Source organism: Mixophyes fleayi, chromosome 1 (genome assembly GCF_038048845.1).
Source record: "Mixophyes fleayi isolate aMixFle1 chromosome 1, aMixFle1.hap1, whole genome shotgun sequence".
NCBI lineage: Eukaryota > Metazoa > Chordata > Amphibia > Anura > Limnodynastidae > Mixophyes > Mixophyes fleayi.
The window spans coordinates 377,074,137-377,098,231 of NC_134402.1; the positions used below are offsets into that span (position 1 = coordinate 377,074,137).

Sequence of the window (24,095 nt, forward strand, 5' to 3'; positions counted from 1 at the left end):
CTTCATTTATTGAAGGAAAGGTCAAATTAGCACAAAAACAAAAATATGTTAAATTTCCATAAACTATGCATTGGTTAATGAAGTAATTCTAGAGTGAAATATTATGTTAAATTAGATTAATATGCATTACAATGTCAGTAAATCATTCTAGATTTTAAATGGATACATTTTGTCTCTTAGCCTTATTTTATCACTTTCTGCTATTTTTTTAATAAACTAATAAATGAAAAAAAAAACATATATATCTAAAAATCATTATGTACAGAATTGTGGTTCCGAAATCCAGTCTAGATTTAAAACATATAATTGCTTTGATCATTGAAGCTATTAAGGTAAGCACAGACAACAGGTGAATGAATCCATTCCAGGCATCATATCGCACACAAGGCAAGCATTAAGAAAGGATATATGTGCTGACTTTCTTCTTTTTCTTACAGGTGCAGTTGAAAACCACTATATCAAGTCAATATGTTATACGAACACAACCAACCAACACGTGCCTTTCTACACTGGAATGTGCTGCTATTGCACTTTCAATAATGGAGAAAAACGCTGAGATTCAGGAGGTGGGTATAGCATTTGTAAACATAAGTCTGTGGATTAGACAACCAATCCTATAGTTCTAGTAATTGGACCTCTGCTATCTCCAGAAGCAATTTTTATTTGACTTGCAACATTTTGTATCATTTGTTAAAAGTACTAAATATATACAGGAGAAGAAAAACATTTCATCACCTTTTTTGTTACATTCCAGTTCTCCTCATGCATTTTTTCACACAACATACTATAACGACTATGTAGTATATCTAATGACTGATTGTTATTTTCTGTTGAATTCATGTATGACAATGTATATTGTATGTAACCTTGTAATGTAATCTCAATGTGTGCTTTACTAGATAACTTGAGTTTGAACTTATGCAAGTGTCATTAATCTGTTGAAAATAGCCAGACCAGGGAGAGATAGGATCTCGGAGGAGTTTGAATTGAAGCCCCAAAGTTGTAAACCATCTAGCCACTTAAACAGAGCGAACATAGGTGAAAATTCAAGTTCCTGTGGACATTCACGATCTCAGGACATCCCTAGCTCATTTCGAAAGCCCTGTGGAATTTGGGGGATCAATCTGCCCTTATTGACAGCTAAACTCCAAAGGTGGGGGGTGAAAGCTATGTGGAAAAATATTTAAAATTTTTTGACTTAGACAATAACGTGTGCATTTTTATGAGGGGGTTTATCAAGACTGAAATGTCCCATGTTCCTCAATTGTGTTCCCTCACACACCAGGTCTTATCTAGTAAGTAGTGACAAATTTTATTTCCGATTTTATTTTCCGAAACTTATTTGTGCGAACATATTGTATTTCTTATTAATTTTTATAACTAAGCCTTGAAACCATTTTTCAGATTAAATAAATTTAATCTAGTGTATTCTCCGTGATTCTTTGTGAACTTACAAAGCTCAGGGAGGATCATGCTCATGTGTATGTGATTTAAGTGTGAAACATTAATAAGTGGTTATGGTGAACTTAAGGACACCATAATGAATCCTTTGTGGTGGCAGAAAAGGTGCATTCTTTGCTAAGTGACTAAGGTGACGCCAGTCACGACCAGCTGTTCAGATTGCTGTATCTGGGACAGGCTGGGTGTTCGAGACACATACACTTTTTGGTTGTCCAAGCCATGATGACTGATTATTTCACCCAGTGGTATCGTGTAGAGTGCATATAGCATGGGAGATAAAATGATATGCCACTCGTTAGGGGCACTAGTGAAAATGTGTATACTGCCTGTCTACAGAAATCCCTCAGGTGCTCTATTAGAATACCATGGTCCACAGTATCAAATGCTGCAGAGAGGTTCAGGAGGATTAAGATAGATTAAGATCGCCTCTGTCTTGCCATGAGAAGATCATTAAGCACACTTACCATGGCTGCTTGAGTACTATGTTACCTCCTGAATCCTGACTGGAATGGATCATAAATATTGTGGGTTGACAGACAGGTTTCCAGTTGCAGGGACGTAACAAGGACTCTGCATTAGGGGTGACCGCCCAGAGCGCAATGCTGAACGGGGCGCAGTTTATGAATATTTAGGGTCATTTGGTTAAAATTGAGGTCTTGAGGGGCTGCATTTTTTGTTTCTCACCCCAGGCACTAAAATTTTTCAGTTACGGCTCTGTCTGGTTGGGTAAAAAAAACAAAAACGATAGTCACTCTGAAATATTACAATTTTGTGGGGGATACATATATTGTTGTTTAACTTGGTTAAGGGTTTGTGTCTGGAAAGGATGCAAGAACCTTGTTTTTGCAGCTCAATCACATGTCTGCTACAACAGGTTGGTTCCTACAGACATGCAAGAGGGAAAAAAGTAATATAGGTGTTCATACTCCAGTAAAATACATATAAAAACAACCAAGTCACAAGAGGAGGCACCAAGACAAAACTCCTGACCCAGTTAAAACGGAACTTGCGAGCTTCAGGTTTTAATTTTTGCATTGTGTCTTTTTATTGAAAGTTTTGTATATAGCAGGAAAAAAGGAACGCCTAACAGAGTGAGGTACAGAAGAACAGGTTATTGGACAAAAGTAAATTATGTATGAACATGATAGCATGTAATCATATCAGAGAGAATTCTGTTTTACAGGAGAGGAAACTGTGTCTCCTTCCTTCATTCTTAGCAAAGTTATTATGCCAATATTTCTCACTTTGAATACACATGGAGTTCCTTGTAGTGCTGTCTGGCTTACTCCAAAGGGATGAGGATAGGCAATAATAACTCCCCAACACACACTCCATTGTGTGACAATAGGAGTGCAGTAAGTTATGGGTGAATGGTGTAATTGGTCCTCTATCTATACCCTTTTGTTCCCATGTTTGAAAAAAAAAAACCCACCCTGGATTCCACCTTATTCTCCTTTATTATTTTCTCAATATCACAGCAGGCTATTTGCAGTTTATCATCTGATCTCTTTCACTCCTCATCAGTTTCAGGAACCCAAATACTACAACTAAAAATGTAAATCAATAGTTAGTGAGATGAAGATGACACTGGATTACAAGAATGGAGTTTTTGCTGTATCTGCTATCATTCACATAAACAGCAGGTTGCAGAATAATAATAATCACCACACTTGAATTCTTAAAGAAGATATTACTCAAAGCAAAACATTTTGGATCATGTTATCCCTAATTACAAAATAGCCACATTCAACAAGAAGGATAGAGAAAGATTGTAGGGATAACAGCGCTGCTCTAAAAAATGTGTGTAAAGCTGCCAAAGTGGGTCTGAATGGGACGAATTCCAAAACTTCCCAGTATAGACCAATAAAGACACAATATTGACCCACGGCGCTAGAAATAACAGCAACACAATGGAAATAAAATGCAACACATTTCCAAAATAGGTGGTAATATACAAACAGGAGACACTTATGTAAATAACCAAAAGGGGTTTATTTTGGCTTGGTGCAAAAAATAGGGAAAATAGATATATCCCAGGGGTTGACATAAAAATAAAAAATAATAAAAATAGAAGGGAAAATAAAAATAGTAGAAATAAACAATAAAAATAAATCCAAAATATATATCAGAAAAAATTCTAAATAGGCACATGTGGCTCAATCGTAAACACTGTAGTAGCAGTGTCTGCATATTTTTACTCTCTTTTTCTGCTACTTTTATTTTTATTTTATTTATTTTTTATTTTTATGTCAACCCCTGGGATATATCTATTTTCCCTATTTTTTGCACCAAGCCAAAATAAACCCCTTTTGGTTATTTACATAAGTGTCTCCTGTTTGTATATTACCACCTATTTTGGAAATTTGTTGCATTTTATTTCCATCGTGTTGCTGTTATTTCTAGCGCCGTGGGTCAATATTGTGTCTTTATTGGTGCATTCAACAAGAAAACAGAAACACACACTAAAAACCACAAGGTAGAAAACATCAGCCTTACAATTAAACTGTGTGTAAACAGAAAGACAACACCATAACTAGACTCCTTAAAGGCAATGGCATGATGGGTGGAAAATAATGCATTCCCATTTGACAGGTTGAGTGGAATAAGCAAGAGGTGGTTGCTAAGAGAGGCTGAGTGGATCATACTGTCCAAGGACAAGTAACGGGTACAAACAAAGATTGTGTGCTCAGAAAGCTAGGGACTTCATTTCACTTCAAAACCACAGAACAAGGAAAAGAGAAATTAAATTCACATTAACACTGAACAGTGTTATTGGGGAAGAAACATAGTGTTCTCTGAAAACCCACCTCTTCAGACAAGCTTATGATATTCCTCAACCACCATCTTAATCTCTCTAGATTACCCTATTACCACCCTCTACACAGCTAACACAAGACAACATTGCCACACACACAGCCCACTCAATACTTTTACCTGTGCATTCTAGCTGGTCTATTGTGCAATATGATGTAGCACATGCCTTTGTGTTTCTAACTCCCATTGTCCTATAGATTGTAAGCTTGCGAGCAGGGTTCTCTTACCTCTCTGTCTGTATGTATTGCCCAGTGCTACGGAATTTGCTGGCGCTATATAAATAAATGATGATGATTACATACCACCATTCACGCTGTTCCCTCTCTTTCATTCTCTCTCAGGAGATTCTGTTGACTCTATCTGGACTCTTATTGTTATATTAATTATTGTTTTGTTTTTTTTAATTTTTTTTGGGGGGGGGGGTCAATTTAGAGATTGTTTCTATTTTTGTTTGGTGAGTATGTGCCCTACAATGAGTGTAAGATTATCTATTTGCTGTTTTGTGGACTATATGCTTTAGGTCGTAAATATCTTAGCAGTCATTTAATTTTCTTTATATATTTCAACTTTATGGAATATCTTGCAATCCTAATATCACCAGAATTTGTGGAAGGACGTGTAGTGTATTCTCATTGGGATTTTTCTTTCCTGCTGAAAACCATCATACACATCTAATGTATCTGGTATTTAAGTTTGATGCATTTGAAGTGCGGTGATTGATGATTGAAACTAGTGTGTTGGTGCAACTCCTGCAGCTACCTGGGGACTGTGGGATGAGGGGAAAAAAGTGCAAACTCCGCTAGTGTCTAGTAACTCTCCTCCTTTCTGTTCCCATTGTTTTTCAACTTGGTCTGTCATGGGAACATCAGTAGCAATGGTCAGTAGAGACTAGAAAGCGAGTAAACTGCATGCATTGACGGGAGGGGGGGAGGGGGTTATAGAGAAGAGAAGTAGAAGCATTACTTAAACCTTTCTCAATATATTTGTGATGCCGCACAAATAGCATGTCTTGGTCTACTGATCTTTATCATCCATAAGTAAAGATAGATACATATGTTGAAATATCACAGCACATATTAGAAAATTAGCCCACTATCACAGTGTGTTTCACCAAGGGACCCATGTGCCCCATGATAATTTGTTTGGATCATTACCAGGCACATTGATATCATTAGCAGTCACATTGATAAAAGCAGTGTGAAGTTGATCACTATCGGCTTGTGTGTGTTCATTTTCTGACTGTACATGTACACGCCTCTTGAAAGAGATTCAACTGTTTGAAGCATGCTCCAAATACTAGGATCTATAATATAAATGTCTAGTGGCGTGTGTTAGTCTGTCTGTGTGTGTGTGTGTGGAAAAAATAAAACCAAGCTGCAGAGCCACCTGCTGGGCGGAGTTATACACTGACCTACTAAATTCTTAGTGTGTGTGGAAAAGAAAATTCAGAAAGGGCTGAAATTTGGTATACTAAGATGTTTTTAATTTGTTAATTTAATTTGTTAATTGTTAAAAGTGTTTATAAAGATTTAAAAAAAATATATATATATATTTCTTGAAGGAGAAGTGACAGTTGAGAGTGGTTGGTGGTTGCCGGGGGTGACAGTGGGGAGTGGTTGGTGAATGAGGCCTGGGCTATGGCCCAAATGCATGACAAGAACCTTTTTAACACCTTAAGTAGCTTGATTTGACTAGAATGCATGAGTATCATGCACGGGTTAACTTGTGTTGTATATATGTGGCTGGCTTATATATGTCTGGCCATTGGATATTTATGATGAGAAAATGTGATTAATTTGATAATCTACACCTAGTTTATTACTCTATTTAATTGTAAATAATAGGGCTGGCCTCAGAATTAAGTCAGGGGAAATGACAATTTGGAGTATTGTATAGCATTCTACCCATAATAGAGAAAATATGAATTTGCAATTAATCTTGATGTATGCTGTATCGATTAACTTCTTTCTGTTATAATTTATTTGGCAGACAATCCTCCGGCCGCTGCAAGCACTGTGTTCATTCCAGCTACAGTATGGTGCTCAGATTCATCACAGCAAGGAACATCTACTTAAAAATGGCCAGTACAACAAACCCATGCCAAAGAATAAACGCAAGCTCAAAAAAATGGAACTTCTGGTTAACAATGTTAAAATTTAAAGATTGTTTTTTATTTACACACAAAGTTATGTAAGAAAGGATCATTTCTTTAAGATGGTCAATGTTATTAACCATGGGTCAAATTTTATTATTATAGTGAATATATGAATTCAGATGGCGCCCTGACAATACAACCATCTTGATAACATGTTCAAGATCACTGACTTTTCATTACACTAAAACACAAGAAAAATAATTATCTCTGAATTGGTTCCATGGGGATCAGATTTTATAGTTTTGGACATTTTAGAATACGTATGTTGTTAACTGTTTTTAATAGTTTTTGCTTAATTAGTATTATTGAAATAAATAGGCAACGCAGGCCCAGTTTTACTCATCCTCTAGTAATATATTTTTGTTGTTGACATACAGATGTATCCTCCTCTAACTCTTAAAATTATACCAAGGATATCTAAGTTGCATGAGACGGCGATTCTAGCGCCATAGTGTTCCCATCAGCAATACATAGAACATCCTCTGGACATACTGTGTACCACTGTTGTTTCATACTTGCTATCGATCTTGAGTTCATGACAGTCCCCACTACTCCTCTGTGTGTCATGCTAATGCCTCAATAGGGTGGGAAGCTGTGAAATATAGTTTCCCACCCTCCAGAGTCTTGGGAGCTGCTGTAATTAACAAGTTTGGGATACTTGGGGTGGCAATCCTAGTATAATAAAAAACAATGCATTATACCAAAAGAGTCAAAATAACAAACCATTTTAAAATAAATTTTAATTAAATAAAAGACACCCCAAAACCTTGTTCACCATTTTATTAATGTAAAATATAATCTCTCTTCTTTCTTGATCCAACATAGTCCAAATCGAAAATCACACAGTGCACTGTGAGTTGGAAGCTTGTTGTCTCATGCCCTTCCGCACGCCATTGCTTATGTAAAAACAAAGATTTGTGTTAACAAACAGCACCACTCTGTGTGTGTCACGGTCATGTTAATCGTGTTCCTTGGTTTGACATACATAAGAGGGGACTGTTTGTCAACAGAAGTCTTTGTTTATACAGCCAAAAGAGTAAAAATAACACACAATTTTAAAATGAATTCAGTGGCAGCACCGTAGACCGTGTATGTTTTCAAAGTGTTTGTGTTTCATCCCAAAAACAAAAAACAAAATATGCTGGTAGGTTAATGTTAGTGTGTGTTTGTGTGATAGAGAATTTAGCTGATGTAGTACATGTCCATACAGAGGTATATACAGATTTACGCCATAAACTGTCTGGACATCAGTTTGGTTGTCATACAGAAGACACGTAGTTTTACATGAGCATCATCTGCCCCTTTAAATCAGTACTGCATGCCTAACAAAGAATACTAACCTGTTATACCATAAAGGGATGTGGTATAGTTTGAGGAGGACACATCTGTAATGGAGGAGTTGGTTACATTACTACACATTACATTAATGTTCAGATGATCACCACTGTCTTTTTATCTTTCTGTCCAACTATATTTTACTTTACCTTACTGTCACACTTTACTGTAAAAATGTTTTCTGTGTATAAAGGTTCTCCCAAAAAGACCATGGGGTATATTTTCTAAACTGCTGGATTGAAAAAGGGAAGATGTTGCCTATAGCAGCCAATCAGATTCTAGCTATCATTTATATAGTACATTCTACAAAATGACAGCTAGAGTCTGATTGGTTGCTATAGGCAACATCTCCACTTTTTCAAACTCGCAATTTAGTAAATATACCCCTTGAACTATAGCAAGATCTAAGATGCAACAAAAACCTTAATGACGCTCTAAACCCACATCCTCTGCCAATCCCCTTTCTCTTCCTATCAACCTACCCTGCTTTTTTGCTGATCTTGTGATGAGAGTTTAACAAAATCCATTCATTCTTCGTTTATTCCCGGAGATGTCAGAAATTAATTGGTTTAGTTTACTTTATTGGTGTGAGTTTAAGACTATTTGGGATTACAGTTGTGAAGTTTTTATTCTGGAATATTTTGTGTGTCCCTGATTATTTTGAATTGTATGGTTTGTATCCAGACTTCTTTTGTTTATGACTCTACTTTGCAAACAATAAAAAAAATGTTTTGGAAATAATCCTAATTCCAATTATTCTTTGAATCTGCAGTAATAAAGGTGACACACAGCTCTTGTGCAGCTGAAAGGGGAGCTTCTGACAATAAAACATTTTTAAATATATTGACCAATTAAAAAAATACTTTATTTGTGTTAGGAACCCCAGCAGCCAGTACCACAAAACCCGGAGTCTACTTCGAAAGTCTGGTGTTCACTGTTGCCCCTAGTGGTGGGGACAGACTTGGCCGCAGACAAACGGAGGGTCGTGAGATGTGTACCGGCTGCGGAGATCCCAGGAAGGGAGAGTTATGGCAGACTGTGTATCCAAAGAACGAGCCGAGGTCAGGGGTCACTTGCAGAACAGAATAGTCAAAAACACGCCAAAGGGTCTGGGTCACGAGCAGGTCAGCAGAATCCGAGGTACAGGCCAAAAGATCAGGGACACAGGCAAGAAGGCAGAATCCAGTAGGCAGGCAAAAGGTCACAACAGCAATCCAAGACAAACTGAGAGCAGGTCAGCACTAGTGCACTACACAAACGCTATAAACGGCAGGGAGGCTAAGCCCTCCCTGCCTTATATAGTAACATGGGCCAATCAGGGCTTAGCCCTGTAATGACTGACAGAGTGGGGCCAAACAAGCAGGGCTTGATTAATTAGCCCGCAGGCAAGACAATTAGTGCATGCGCCCGGCTTCAGCACTTGCCGGGGCGCAGTGCTTCATACACTCGGCGTCCGGCCGTTGCCTTGACAACGGCCGGGCCCGAGTAACATGAAATGACGTCCCGGCCGTCTCCATGACTACCGGAGCGCTCGTCGGGACAGGAAGTGAGTCTCGGCGGTGCCCGCAGCTCCTGACAATTTGAAGAGATCTTCAAGATTGATTTCATTCAATTTATTGCCATTCATGTTCAGAAGCTGATAGCTGTAATTGAGCACATTAAATATTTGCATACACAGCCTGTTCTAATTGCAGCCTCACTGTACCTGTTAGGTTTACAGGGATCAAATGTACTAGGAAAAGATGGACAAGCTGAAGTCATGGTCCAGAGGTACATAAGCTCAAGCTGCTTAAGACTGTATCATTCTTTGGTTATCTACACTTGTCTGATGGAACAATTATGTCAAACAGAATCAGTTATTTACATAAGTAGCTTAGATATATTATTGTACTTTTAAGCTGCAAATAAAATAAACCACTATCAATATTTATTGTCTGTACCTTAATGTAGCCCAACCTTCACCAGCAAATATTTACAGGTATTAAAATGCTCAGTATTAAAATGTGTTTATGACCAATGTAAACTCCTGCCAAAAAAGGAATAAACAAAAGCTGAATAAGGGGATAAGCACATACAATTGATATAAATTTATGTTTTCATTGTGCTCTGTCCCTACTGTTTAATTGTCCTTTGTCACGTCAGATGCTCAGACTGAGTTATCTTGCTGTTTTGCATCAACAGTTCTGTTTAAGGATTTCTATCTGTTGACTATACAGTTTGTTCCCCTGCATTATGTTTTAGTATATGCTTTTTATTTCAACTTATGTTGCTGACTAAGACTTTGATGTTGCTTTAATTAGCTTAAACTCAGAGAACTGCCATTAGTGATTGTAAAATACCCAATCTGTGTCATTATCTGTTGCAATTATTATCTCCTTACAGATGGTGCTGGGTTATTTTTTAAATGAGTCATTTTGTAACCTTCCCCAGTGTGTTTTATTTTATATTCTTGACATATTTTACATTTTTGTTAACTTTTTTGTTTAGCTTTGAGATCATTTAAAACTTATTTTAAAATTCACATCTCTCCGCTGTCACCCTTGATGTGTTTTAAATTCTCGTTGCCATACATTACTGCTTATCACGCATCTTATATTGAAAAATTTCGATGATAAATTATTAAACGGTCTTTAAAATAAAGTCTGAAATAATAATTCTTGCCAGTATAACATAATTGAATATCAAATAGCTCCTAGCAGTGAGTACACAATAGTTTATTTTTCATCTACTGGTCAGTTTTCTTTTAAATAAATTGAGATCTTAAAAATTGCAGATATACAATATTTTCCCCAACGCAATAGAGGGACCGTAGTACCCTTAATATGCGGTTAGTGACAGAGTTAATATGTAAAAAATAAAAACATTCTTCTACATACACAAGCAAAGTAACAGCACGAGTGATCACTCCAAAGTATATTACCAAAATATATATCCATGTGACAAGAGTATACATCATATACATCAGGCATAGGTTAGGTGGAGAATAGTGCCTGTTTCGTATGGATTCTTATGTATATGTATGTCTGATCCTACTGTGAACATTTATGGGAATTTTCCTCCATGTATTTGTGCCTGATGTATATTCTTGTTACATGCATATATATCTTGGTAACATACTTTGGAGTGATCACTCATGCTGTTACTTTGCTTGTGTATTTACAAGAATGTTTTTACTTATTACATATTAAATCTGTCACTAACCACATATTAAGGGTACTACGGTCCCTTTATTGCGCTGGGGAAAATATTTTATATCTAGATCCTAGGAGATTGGGACCTTTTCTCCAAAATTTCCCCTCTTCACTTTCGCTGGATACTGCCCTTCATTTAGAAGCGCAGGTGTCTTTTTTTGTTGCTATCCTTAAAAATTGCAGGATGGATTTCTTTCCAAGTGACTTGGACTATAGAGATGGTGGTATCCACAGAGGTAACTCCAGAAGAAGATAAAACTGGCAGTGCAAGATTAGAATGGCTACCAGAGATACTGAACAAAGGGTGTTTTGTTAGTAGAACATGATTATGTGCAATATATGCCCATAGGAGTAAATTTGGCTAGTCATAATGGCCAGTCTGGAAGTAGTGTTTAAGTATCTTATTGACCCTCTACGTGGTTAAGTCTGCGTATTGGACTGGGTGTGACATGCAAAAGAAAAGTGAATCTTAATGTCTAATGGTTTACAGAAGGCCCTCCAGAATACAACCTTTACAGAAAGACAACCTCTTTGATAAACCATTTTGCAAGGACAGATGCAAATGGTAGAGCTCCGAGAGTAAATAAATGTGGTGTCTTAGAAAAGCTGTCTACCATGGCCCATTCAACTGAAATTTTTGGAAGGTGGAAGATCCGTAACAAATAACATAGAATAGGATTCATAAGCTTAGCTGGAATGAAAAATAATTCTTAATGTGGGCACATATAGGACAAGCTGAGACAAATCCTGTCAAATTTGTCTTTCAATTTGGCCATCAATAGGATTTGGTGATAATTTCTAAGATCATATTAATGTCAGTATGACCAGAAAACTTTGGAGTTATAAGCCAAAGAAAACAGCTTGGGATGGAGGTCAGAATCAACAAGTTTTTACAAGGAGAAAATTTTTGAAGCGCAGATGGATAAAGCAGCTAGAAATCGAAAAAGATCTATGAGATATGATGGTTCTTGTTTATTTTCTTGATCTAATAATTAAAAAAAAAATGGAAAGTGCTTCAGTTCTTTGTATCCTGGGCGATAAATGAAGATAAAGTGAAATGTAAAATGCTCATTTGGTCTGATGCAGTGTCATGCTGTGAAACATTATATCAATGTGTTTCCAACAAAAGAGAAATCAGATCTGTCACAGTACACCAAATTTCAGTTATTATTAATAAAAGCAAATAGTTAAATATTAAGCATAATTATATATTCTATTTATTTCAGTGGCAAAATATGCAACACAAAAGTCTTAATCTCTTGTGATTTAACTTAGAACGAGATAAGAATTCCTTCTAAATTTTTTTTCAAATGCAGTATGTAAAATGCCAGCAAAAATTGATACTGACCTAAACATGAGATACAATTGACAGGCTGAGAACTGAATAAGAAATTACAGAAGCAAATCGATATATGAAAAACTTTTCACTGAAATGTCAACTGCAAATGCCATCTTATTACCTGTATGTGGAAATAGGATGTAGAGTAAACTTTAATAACAGCTTGAGTCACTCACAATTAAATGCAACTTTGTTTTTTCTACTTAACATGTTGCAAAAATATAAAAGTAGATTATAAAGCAATGAGCCCAAGTGAGACTTAGCATAAAATGTATTATTTAAAAATGTTAATGTAGACCCCTTCTTCGCATACGGCGCTGCGGAAATCTTGTGGCGCCTAACAAATAAAGGATAATAATAATAATAATAATATGAGTTGCCAGGGTGGCGTTATTAAGATATATAGTGATGAAGTTGGTATTTACACAACACTTTACTCCAGGATAGCTGAATTAAGTCCCCAGTTTTACTGTCAGGATGGCAAGGATAGCAGTTGTTCAGCATATGATAACACATGGAGCCATGCAAACTCCCTGCTACCCAGTTTCTCTCTAGATATGCATCTTCTGTCTAGTCACTGGCCAACGAACTGGCTTCAGTTCACCGCTTACAACAGTGTTTTTGTTCTCCAAGAGTACAGAGCATTGAAGGACCCCTCAAGTGAGGCTGAGAAGAGGATCATTTCAAGGGCATTTAGGTGTCACAGGTGGGTGTGTACCAGGGCCGGACTGGCCACCTGGCACTTCTGGCAAATGCCAGAAGGGCCGATGGCACCGTGGGCCAGTCCGGCTCCCTGTGATCACCGATTTAATTAAATTAAATAAATTTTTGGAGCCGCGGTGGAGCCGTCATGACAGCTCTGTGGGCCGGCCCGCGTTTCAGGTTTGCAGCCGCGCGAAGTGACGTCAGGACGTCCTGCGCGACCGCGTAGGACTGGCTGTAGAGGGCGCACAGATTCCTGGAGGCTGCTGAGGTAAGTATCTCTTACTTTAACAGGGAAAATGTGTGCAGGGGTGGGGGGGAGAAAGTGGACCCGATAATATGTGTCCGGGGGGGAGAAAGAGGACCCGATAATATGTGCAGGGGGAGGGAGAAAGTGGACCCGATAATATGTGCAAGGGGGGGGGAGAAAGTGGACCCGATAATATGTTCAAGGGGAGGGAGAAAGTGGACCCGATAATATGTCCAGGGGGGGAGAAAGTGGACCCGATAATATGTGCAGGGGGGGAGAAAGAGGACCCGATAATATGTGCAGGGGGAGGGAGAAAGTGGACCCGATAATATGTGCAAGGGGGGGAGAAAGTGGACCCGATAATATGTTCAAGGGGGGGATAAAGTGGACCCGATAATATGTGCAGGGGGGGGAGAGAGGACCCGATAATATGTGCAGGGGGGGAGAAAGTGGACCCGATAATATGTGCAGGGGGGGGAGAGGACCCAATAATATGTGCAGGGGGGGGAGAGGACCCAATAATATGTGCAGGGGGGGGAGAAAGTGAACCCGATAATATGTGCAGGGGGGGAGAGAGGACCTGATAATATGTGCAGGGGGGGAGAGGGGACCCGATAATATGTGCAAAGGAGGGGAGAGGACTCGATAATATGTGCAAGGGGGGAGAGGACCCAATAATGTCTGCAGGGGGGGAGAAAGGACCCGATAATGTGTGCAGGGGGGGGAGAAAGTGAACCCGATAATATGTACAGGGGGGGAGATAGGACCCGATAATACGTGCAGGGGGGGAGAGAGGACCCGATAATATGTGCAAAGGGGGGGGAGAGGACTCGATAATATGTGCAGGGGGAGGAGAGGACCCGATAATGTGTGCAGGGTGGGGAGTGGACCCGATAATATGTGCAGGGGGGGGAGAGAGGAATCAAAAATGCGTGGGGGGGGCTGAAAATGTATGTAGGGGGAGGGAGGGGCTACAAATGTCTGCAGGGGGGTGGAGAGGGGCTGAAAATGTCTGCAGGGGGGGTGGAGAGGGGCTGAAAATGTCTGCAGAGGGGGTTGAGAGGGGCTGAAAAAGTCTGCGGGGGGGTGGAGAGGGGCTGAAAATGTCTGCAGGGGGGTGGAGAGGGGCTGAAAATGTCTGCAGGGGGGGTGGAGAGGGGCTGAAAATGTCTGCAGGGGGAGTGGAGAGGGGCTGAAAATGTCTGGTCTCAACTATCACTGGAATATTAAATACCAGTGAGATGGGGCTGGTAGAGGTTAACATTTTATTGACCACAAATGTTCAGATATTACTTATATATATATATATGCCTGTATATTGGGGTAGTGTTATCTGGCCATAATGTAATGTGTTTTTTTTAATTAAAGACCCTAGTCATTTTGGGTTTAATATTTTGTAATATAATACATTTCTTGCATTTTCAATACAGGACTCCAAATTTCCCAAAGCTAGCGAGAAGACAACAAAGCAGCAAGAGAGAAGAGCAAGAACAGGTAAGAGACAACGGCGCAATCAATCTTTGAATGCTGGAGAATATTTCTGAATATTTATATATATATTTAGGAGTATTCCTATACATTGGGGGGGGGGGGGGGCGCTGTTGGTGTATTTCCATAAGGTGACCGGAACCTTTAACGCCACTTAAGCATGCAACAATATTTTGCATGGAACCGACAGCAGGTGGGCCTGTGTGTTTAAAATGCCAGGGCTGATTTTTAGTCCCAGTCCGGCCCTGGGGTGCACTAACACTAGGTGAAGTAGAAGAAAAGGAGGTTGTGGTCAGATACCTGGAAGGCCGAGTTGGAGAGCTAGAGAAGTCACAGAGATGGGATAGCAAGAGATCCTGATACTGTACATTGTGATGGGTGGGAGATTATGTCCACTGGGAGTCTTAAGGTGAAAGTAAGCATGAGTATTGGGAGGTGTCAGTACCATTAGGATTGTCTATTGAAATATACTAGAACAGGCCTGGACAAACTGGCTCTCCATGTGTTGAGAAACTACAAGTCCCAACATACCCTGCCTGCTATCAGCTAACTATCAACATGCAAGCATGCTGGGGTTTGTAGTTTCACAACACCTGGAGAGCCATAGGTTGTCCAGGCCTGTCTTAGAATGTCAAACAAACAAGAAATACCCACTTAAGGGTTAACTCTGGTGCTTACGAGGGATACGGGATAAAGAATCTTTTGCATTCTGTCCTAGAATGTGAGTGGTAGGTCAGTGGAAAGGAAGTAAGAAAGACCGTCAGAAATTGAGAAACTGAGTCTCAATAAATAGCAGTGGCATGGAAATGAAGCAGATAAACTAGATTGATGGTGTGGACTTCAAAAGAAGGGGAACAAGAGTGGGGATTCTGGCTGCTCATAAGTTGCAACCAGGAGACAGTAGGAAGCCTACTCCACCAACTTGTCAGTGATTGGCTCTAGGAGTTTGGAGGAAGGAGATACCACCAAAGGATAGAGCTGCAGTGAAAGAAGTATCTAAGGAGCCACGCTTCAGCAATGGCATGGAAGAAATAGAGAGAAATAGGTTGTAGGTGGATATGAGGTTGTCATAAATAGCTCTAGCGTTCCAGAGTGAGTAGGACAAGGGGAGGCAGGAGAGCAGAGTTGAAAGTAGGTGGTGAATTAAATTTTGGTGTGAAACAGTGGCGGATCCAGGGGGGGGGGGGGGCGGAGGGGGGCGATCAGGTGGTCAAAGTGAGCAGGGAATTTCTGGACCATGGGGCAGGGCAACCGAGAGCAGACAATCAGAATGAAAGGGGGGCGTGACTATGCTAAGTCGCCAACCCTAAAAATAAAGTCTAGGGGGTATATGTATCAAGGTGCGATTTTGCAAAATCAGCTATTTTCTCGGGAGAGTTGAAACTCGCAGATGTATGAAGCTGAGATTTCATGCAAAATCGCCAGAGTTGTGCTTCTGTCAAAATCGCTATTTGCAAAATCGCCAGAGATCAAACTCCCGTCTGTTTGCCACTGCAGCTATACAAGTCTCAAATGTATGAAGCTCCGAGTAAGCAAACTCAGGAGAGTTTGCTTTCTAACACGCCAGATACAACACATATAAACACATCACTGTTACACTGCCCTGTCAGTGTAAAAATGGTAAAGAATAGAATTAAGTAAAAAAAAAAAAGCATGGGGTCCCCCCGCTATTCCTGCTTAACCCTAGTGCTGCCTGACTACTGCTGGTTCCGTGAAAATCGGGGGAAAAATTTGCGTGGGGTCCCCCTGATTTTCACTTAGCCAGCACTAGGCAAACCAGCCGGGGTTGGCGGCACTATAGCAGTGGGACAACTACGTTCATTGCGTAGCAGAGTTCCTATTAGCTAGGTCCTCCGCTACGCAATGAACATAGTTCATGGCGCATGAGCAACGCTCATTGCGCAATGGAGTTCCTAGCTTGCTAGGAGCTGTTTGCGCGGCTCCTGTCTTTTTTTATTTTTCTGCAAACAAGAACACAGATTTAGGGGATCTACAAATATGGGGCCCTCCTGGCCGAAGAAATGAAAACTACTATCAACAATGGGCCCCTCCTGGGCGAAGCAAAGAAGAGATTACAAGCCAGGTCTTTGGATGTATAAATACTTGGGGACTGGGGCAAGCCGGACTTTTGGAACTACAAATTTATTTGGGACATTTGTGACAGAAAGAAGACTTCATTGGTGAGTATTAGGGGATTTATTATTTTTAATAAAAATATTTGGTGTAAATGAGAGTGCTTACTGTGTTTATTGTGGATTTTTTATTTTTATTAAATGTTAGTGGTTTGTACGAGGGTGTGGTGGTTTTTTAAACATTTTCTTTTGTGGAACTACAGGTCCCAGCCAGCCATGGATGTCAGGGCATGTTGGCTCCTTTGAGCAGGGTCTTCTCTCCTCCTGTCTTCACCACTTTTAAATCTGCTCGCCAGCTACCCTGCCTTCCTCCTCAAGGACCCTCTTCCCCCGTACTTTCTCGCTCCCTCCTCTTCCCCCTGGGGGTCTCCCTCTCATCCGTGCCCTCCCTCCTAGGTGCCTATGTTGGCAGACCTTCCCCTCTCCCCTCCCCCGCCCCTCTAGCTGTGCCTTGAGCTCACTGAGTTACTGTGATTATTGTTTCCTGTTCTGTGCTGTCTCACCTCGTATTGTAATTTTGTTTGTCCCTGTACGGCGCCGCGGACACCTAGTGGCGCCCTATAAATAAAAATAAATAATATTAACTTGTGGTTCTCCAAGTGCCAACATGCCCTGGCTGCCGTGGGTATGCTGGTGCTTGTAATTATACAAGCAGCAGCATGGCTGCAATATTTTGGGCAACCTGGCTGGCTGGGACTTGTAGTTCCACAAAACAAAATGGTGCCTGTTTGTTTTTTTCAATCTTTATTGCCAATATTACCCTACACTCACTGACCAGGGGTGTAGGAAGAGCCCTAGTGCTATCAGCACTGGGCTGGGTGTCTCTAGGGGGGGAGGCCCGCTCGTTTTTTTTGGCGGACCCCACTCCCTAGGGAATCCAGCCCAGCGCTGAACAGCCTGGGGTTGGTTAGTCATTATGGCAGGGGGACCACTGCTGCGTGTCCCACTGCTATAGTGCCGCCAACCCCGGCTGGTTTGCCTAGTGCTGGTTAAGTGAAAATCGGGGGGGACCCCACGCAAAATTTTTCCCGATTTTCACGGAACCAGCAGTAGTCAGGCAGCACTAGGGTTAAGCAGGAATAGAGGTGGGACCCCACGCTGTTTTGGTTTTTTTTTAAATTTCATCTATTATTTACAGTACAGGCAGTGGTAACAGTGATGTGTTTACAACTCGCTGCTACAACACAGGAGAGTTAGCTAAACACGGGAGTGTTTACATCGCAGCAAATCGCCAGAGATGACCAGCGATTTTGAAGATCAGGGTCAAAATCGTAGCTTGATACATTTCAGTTTTTTTGACTAAAATCGCGGGTTATCATGCTGTCAAAATCGGACCTTGATACATTTACCCCTAGGTCTGCCCCTTGTTGATGGAGTCTTGTAAGCAGATACTGGAGGCTAAATGTGGTTTAGAGGATAGTTCCTATTTGTAGGTTGGGGAGTGGGAAGTAGAATAGTGAGAATGATAGAGTGAAGACTGTCAAATCTAAAATTTTAAGTTATGAGCTAATTGTATATATGGGCACATAGAACCTAAACACAATTATCCTGTAGGTGAAAATTCTGCTGTTGGTATTTCAATCTGCCTTTATTCATTGATATGCCATTAATACTTCTTTTAAGGCAATATGTAACACATTTACGTATACGTGCCATATTATTTTACTCATTTTCAGTAACTATCAGTACAGTATATAAAGCAAGGTGGAATAATGAAATAATTATTTCATTTAAATGGAAAGTAAAATGTTGGTCGTGGCATATAGTATTCACCTTTGGCATACTGTTGCATTTATGTGTTCCTTGCTATGCACAATGCTAACAGACAAAATACTGTGGTCATTCATGCTATCACTGATACATTTGTATTTATGTATGCTGATCTAGTAAAATAAAGAAATGTTATATAGCTTCATTTAGTATTTTGTTCAAATGTTATTTTCAGGGAAAACAAAACACTACTCTGTAGTAATATGTGTAAGTACCATGTTATGGGCTGTTTGCAGCACCAGGACTCAAACAGTATAAATCATTGAGGGAACATGGAATTCTGGTTTGTACCAGAGCAACCTAGAGAATAATACCAGTATATCTATCCATGACCTGAAGTTTAACAGAATGTGAGTGAAGCAGTACAGCAACAACCCTAAATGCATAAGTAATCTACAATAGAATGGCTAAAGCACAATCAATGAAATGTTCTGGAATAATTGTGTGAATAAGTTATGTCATAGCCCAAAACAAACTCTTAAATATCAATGAGTAAGTAATGGGATAAAATACCTTGAAGACAATGTGTGATTGAATACCAGGGGGTAAATGTATCAAGCTGAGAGTTTTCCGGCGGGTTTGAAAAACCAATCAGATTCTAGCTATCATTTATTTAGTACATTCTACAAAACAACAGCTAGAATCTGATTGGTTGCTATAGGCAACATCTCCACTTTTCAAACCTGCCAGAAAACTCAGCTTGATACATTTACCCCCAGATATGAGAAAAAATGCTGCTATAGGAAGTCAAACCCGCAGGAAAACTCTCAGCTTGATACATTTACCCCCAGATATGAGAAAAAATGCTTCTATAGGAAGTCCACTAGCTACTAAATCTAAAGGCTGCCATACATTTCCCCATAAAGACAGTATGGACCAGATTCATTAAGGAAAGTAAACAAAAAGAAGGAATATCTTTGCACCTTGGCAAAACCATGGAAGGGGAGGTAAATTTAAAATGTGATGGCAAATTTATAGTTGGGGTAAGGCATGTCCTAGATCAACTTTAAATTTCACTGTACAAATAAAGCTATCAAGTATTTGTGTGCTACATGTAAAAACAGCCAGTATTTTCCTTACATGTAAAATAATAAACTAATTTGTACCCCTTGCATTGTTCCATGGTTTGTCCAGGAGAACACTTTCTCCTTTTTGTGCCTTCCTTTCCATAATAAATCAGTCCTTACATGTTAAATCCATATGTTCAATAAAGACGTGAGTAAAATGTATCAGCTTCTGTCATTATAGGCACATATAGGTTACCTATACAACACCTTCTTATTAATCTATTTATAATAGCACTTCACCACTAACAAGTTTGCAGAAGTCTTCACATACTATAAGATGTCTGTTAAGGGTTTAATAATGACGTATAATACTGAACATTAATAAGACATTTTTTATTAATGTCTATGAGTTACACAAAACACTTTATGTAAATGCCTGTATCTCCCTCTATCTTTTGATGTTTGTTTTCAAAAAAAGTGGATGAAATAATTCTCCATCCTTCTGAGATTTGTGAAGAGTTCAATTACATCAATTGTGACCCACTGAAAGGGTTTCGACTGCAAGGGCAGTTTCCCTTCATCAACCTACTTATTTCTCCACCCAATGGCAGGCGTCATATGTCTCTTTCACAGGCATCACTCCTGTTACATTTGGGTATGTCTGTAGGGCCTGTCTAAATTAGTGCAGAAGTAGAATTGACATAGGGTAAAGATTTTATAGGCCTGAACACTTTAATATGATATAGCACAATTTATACAGTTCAACATTCTCCTGCTGCAGTTTAGAACTACAATTAAGAAATCAAAAGAACATAAAGCTGTTCTAGACCTGTAAGTAGAAAGTGTTCAGTTATCATATCCACCAGTTCTCCTACACTAATACTCAGGCTAGGTACACACTACAGGAAAACAATTAGCGATTTACCAACTACAGGGAAAAATAAAATCCTGATCAGCATGGCAATTCATGTGTACAAACTATACATGATTGCCCTCACATTTGTGCTCTTCATCTGTCATAACCATCGGCTGAAAAGATTGTGACTCTGCTCACACCATAGGGATCTATGGACACTGCAGGTTGTGAGTGCATACACACTGCAGAATTGGAACAACATTGTTCCATCAACAAGCTTTTCAGTTCAGTTTGAAAATCTTGATCAACGATTTAATGTGCTTAGGTTCATCATTCCAGTGTACACACTACTGTGATATGGGGCCAATCAGTTGTTTATCATCTGATTGAATAATTGTCTTAAAACAGTAGTGTGTACCCAGATTACCCATATGGAGTTGGCAGCGATTTTAGGCGCTAATCCTGTAAATTCATCTCCCTCTTCCTCTTTACAGGATAGGAACAACATAGTTAACCTATATGTAACACTGATGATGGGGCACCATCTTCTGATCACTCTGTGATTCTTGTGAAGATCCTGATTCCTGCCTTTCTACCACAGATGAGTAAGTTGAGGAATAAATTCAATGAGCCAGATCCATGTAATACACCAGAAGATGCTTTTTGGCCTGTATGAGAGCAGAAACAGCATAATGTTCTCTCCTTTCCTGTCCTACTTTGAACCTTGAACTTTTAGATGTGCTAGAATGAGGCATAATTTCTTCCACAGCTTCTACTGTTACTTCACTCAGATTCAAATTAGCACCCAGCTCAACTGTGTAAGTGCAGAAATGGATTAAGACCAAAGGCAGCCTTATGCAGGATCAGTTTTTTAGTCCTCCGACCTAAAGACGCAGCGCTACCTGTCCATTCATCAGCACCTGTCCACTATTAAATACATATAAAAACATTATGTATCTTGTTTTCTTTCGATAGTCAAGCAGAGCTAATCAAGGAAAACTAATTTTGCCCATATTATTACATTTTGGAAGAGATGCACTTTCTTCCACTAGCAGTAGCAGTATACATTATGTACTGTACTATACCAGCAGAAGCAAATGTCCATATTATGCCAGCAATGCCTCTACAACTATATACATGCAAAGTGTCACGAGCCGCGGCGGTACTCACGGCCGCCGCGGCTCGCTTCCTGTGTGCCCCGGCGTCCCGGCCATCACCATGATGACCGGGATGTCACTTCCTCCTAACCCCCGGCCGTTGCCAAGGCAACGGCCGGACGCTTTGCAAGGCAGCGCCACGTCCCGGCAACAAGGGGACAGCCGGGCACGTGCGCGTAGATTTGTAATTGCCTAATGGCTATTAAGCATTTAGGATTATTAGGCAGCCCCTGGGTGTGTTTTCAGAGCTAGGCTCTGATTGGTCCACTGGTGTATTTAAGGCAGTGAGGTCTGCAGCCTCACTGCCGGTTATAGTTTCTGTTGCCAGTGTGCTGACCTGCTCCCTGCCTTGTTCTGTCCTTTGGATATCGTGTTGGATTGCTCGTGTATGACCACTTGCCTGGATTTGGACCTTGCTCGTGTTTCTTGTGACCCTGACCTTCTTGCCTGTAACTGGACCTAGCTACCGTGCCTGTGACCCTGAACCCCGGCTTGTGTATTGGATTCCCTGTCTGCTGCCAGCCCTCGACCCCTGCCTGGACTTTACTCCGCTTTCCTGGGTTCTCCCTAGTCGGTACGCACTTCACAACCCTCTGCTAGTCTGCGGCCAAGTCTGTCCCCACCACTAGGGGCTCCAGTGAACACCTGACTAGCAGAGCAGACTCCGGGTTGTGCTGTACCAGCTAGAGGGGTTCCTAACACAAAGATGCCCATTTTATTTCAGCAATTTCCCTATCACTATATAGCAGCAGAGGTGGATGTCATAGTTGTAGATGTAGTAACATGCACCCCCCCTTATACACAATCACTATCCCTATTGCAGGGAGTGAGATGGCTATGGGGGCCAACGATGGTAGTCCAACTGCTACTGAAAGCTGAAACGGGCTTCACTTTCCAAGTGGAAGGTGTGAACATACTGTTGCCCCTTCCCAATTTTGATATGGGGCCTAGTGATTTTGTGTTTCATCCCTGACTGCACTACTGTGGCCTGCTGTTCTATCCACCGGGTGTTTGGCATTGTGACGGTCATAAGAGCAAAGGCATCTTATTTTGAAAACAGCATATTAAATAGAGCACCATACACAATATGACATCGCCATGCTGTCAGCTGTGTTGTCATAGTATGACAACACAACTGCACTGCCACTTCCACCATACCAGTTGTACATTCTCAGTGACTAATAAAGAGCATATAGACCATTATATCAATACAAAAAAAATAATGTGGTCTGTCATACCTAAGCTTTTTACAACTAATGGGCCCTAGGCTCCTGCCTGGAGTATAGTACAGCCCTGATACTACTATTATCAGCTGAAAGACAATACTAGTGTTACATGTAAAATAAATAAACTTGGGCGCAATGCATGCATATTAAGCATTAAAATAGTGTATCTCTTTAATTAAAATACTTTATAATTCAAGTGCTTCTTGTCAAATTAATACAATTAGTGTATACATCCATATGTGTTGTCTGAAATCTGAAGCGATCTTTGTGATTCCAAAACACACAAGAGATTCATTTGCAAATAGATTACAGGCCATGTATCGCATGCATACACCTGTGCGGTCAGCGCCAACACAAGCTTCTATCAGAACGATCTGGTTTCCAAAGCCAGAGGTGAACAATTTATACACTGTACAGTTGTTGTGTCTAACGACTACTATCATGAGCTTGTAGAACAGAATGTAATGGTCTCCACCTATAGCAGCTGCCTTTCCCGTAGAGCTTGTTGCGCTCACAGGTACTCAGATACCCCCAGGTCTTACACTCAGCGTAGTACAGGCTTATGAATGTAGCACAGTGAGGGATAGCGGGTTATGACAAGCGAAGCATGGTCAGGAACAGTCCATGGTGTAGGGTTCAAAGCAGGTAGCATGGTGAGGTACAGGCAAAAAGTCAGGGCTTGCTGCAAACAAAGGGAGACCTGATAAAGCAGAGGTCAGGGCAATAAGCAAACAATCCAAAATCCAGGAGATGAAGCAGATGGTCATACACAGCGAATCGATCAAAGTTTTCAGCAAAACTGAGAGGAGCAGGCAAGCTAACAGTAACAGGACACTATAACCGGCAGGGAGGCTAATCCTGCACTAATCAGCCTTAGGAGGCTGTAATTCCTTTCACCAGTCAGCCTTAGGAGGCTGTAATTACTTTAAAAGTTTTGCGCGTGCGCCCGGCTGTTTGACACCTAGCAGGGAGCAGAAAGCATCCTGCTGTTGCCCAGGCAATCGGGACAAGGAGGCGGAAATGAAGTTTCGGTCGTCATGGAGATGGCCGCAATGCAGACAGACTGGGGCAGTGAATCGCGGTTGCAGGGGAACCGCCGAGGCTCAGGACAACAGTCATAAAAAGCCGTGACATCACACTCCGTTACAATATTAAGGTCTACATTCATAGGTCGATGGGTCATCACCTCCCAAGAGCTCGACGTCCCGTTGG

General features: G+C 40.5%; 1 protein-coding gene across 3 annotated transcripts in view; it reads left to right on the forward strand.

Annotated features, from left to right (window-relative positions):
• The window catches only part of DTWD2 (DTW motif tRNA-uridine aminocarboxypropyltransferase 2), a 191,227-nt gene extending 184,635 nt beyond the window's left edge, over positions 1-6,592 (forward strand). For all 3 annotated transcript variants that reach the window (XM_075179360.1, XM_075179352.1, XM_075179370.1), the window contains 2 exons: positions 438-566; positions 6,265-6,592. In XM_075179360.1, the coding sequence (XP_075035461.1) occupies positions 438-566; positions 6,265-6,435 (300 nt within the window). In that variant the 3' untranslated portion in view covers positions 6,436-6,592. The remainder of the gene's footprint in view (positions 1-437; positions 567-6,264) is intronic.
• Positions 6,593-24,095: the final 17,503 nt, after the last annotated feature.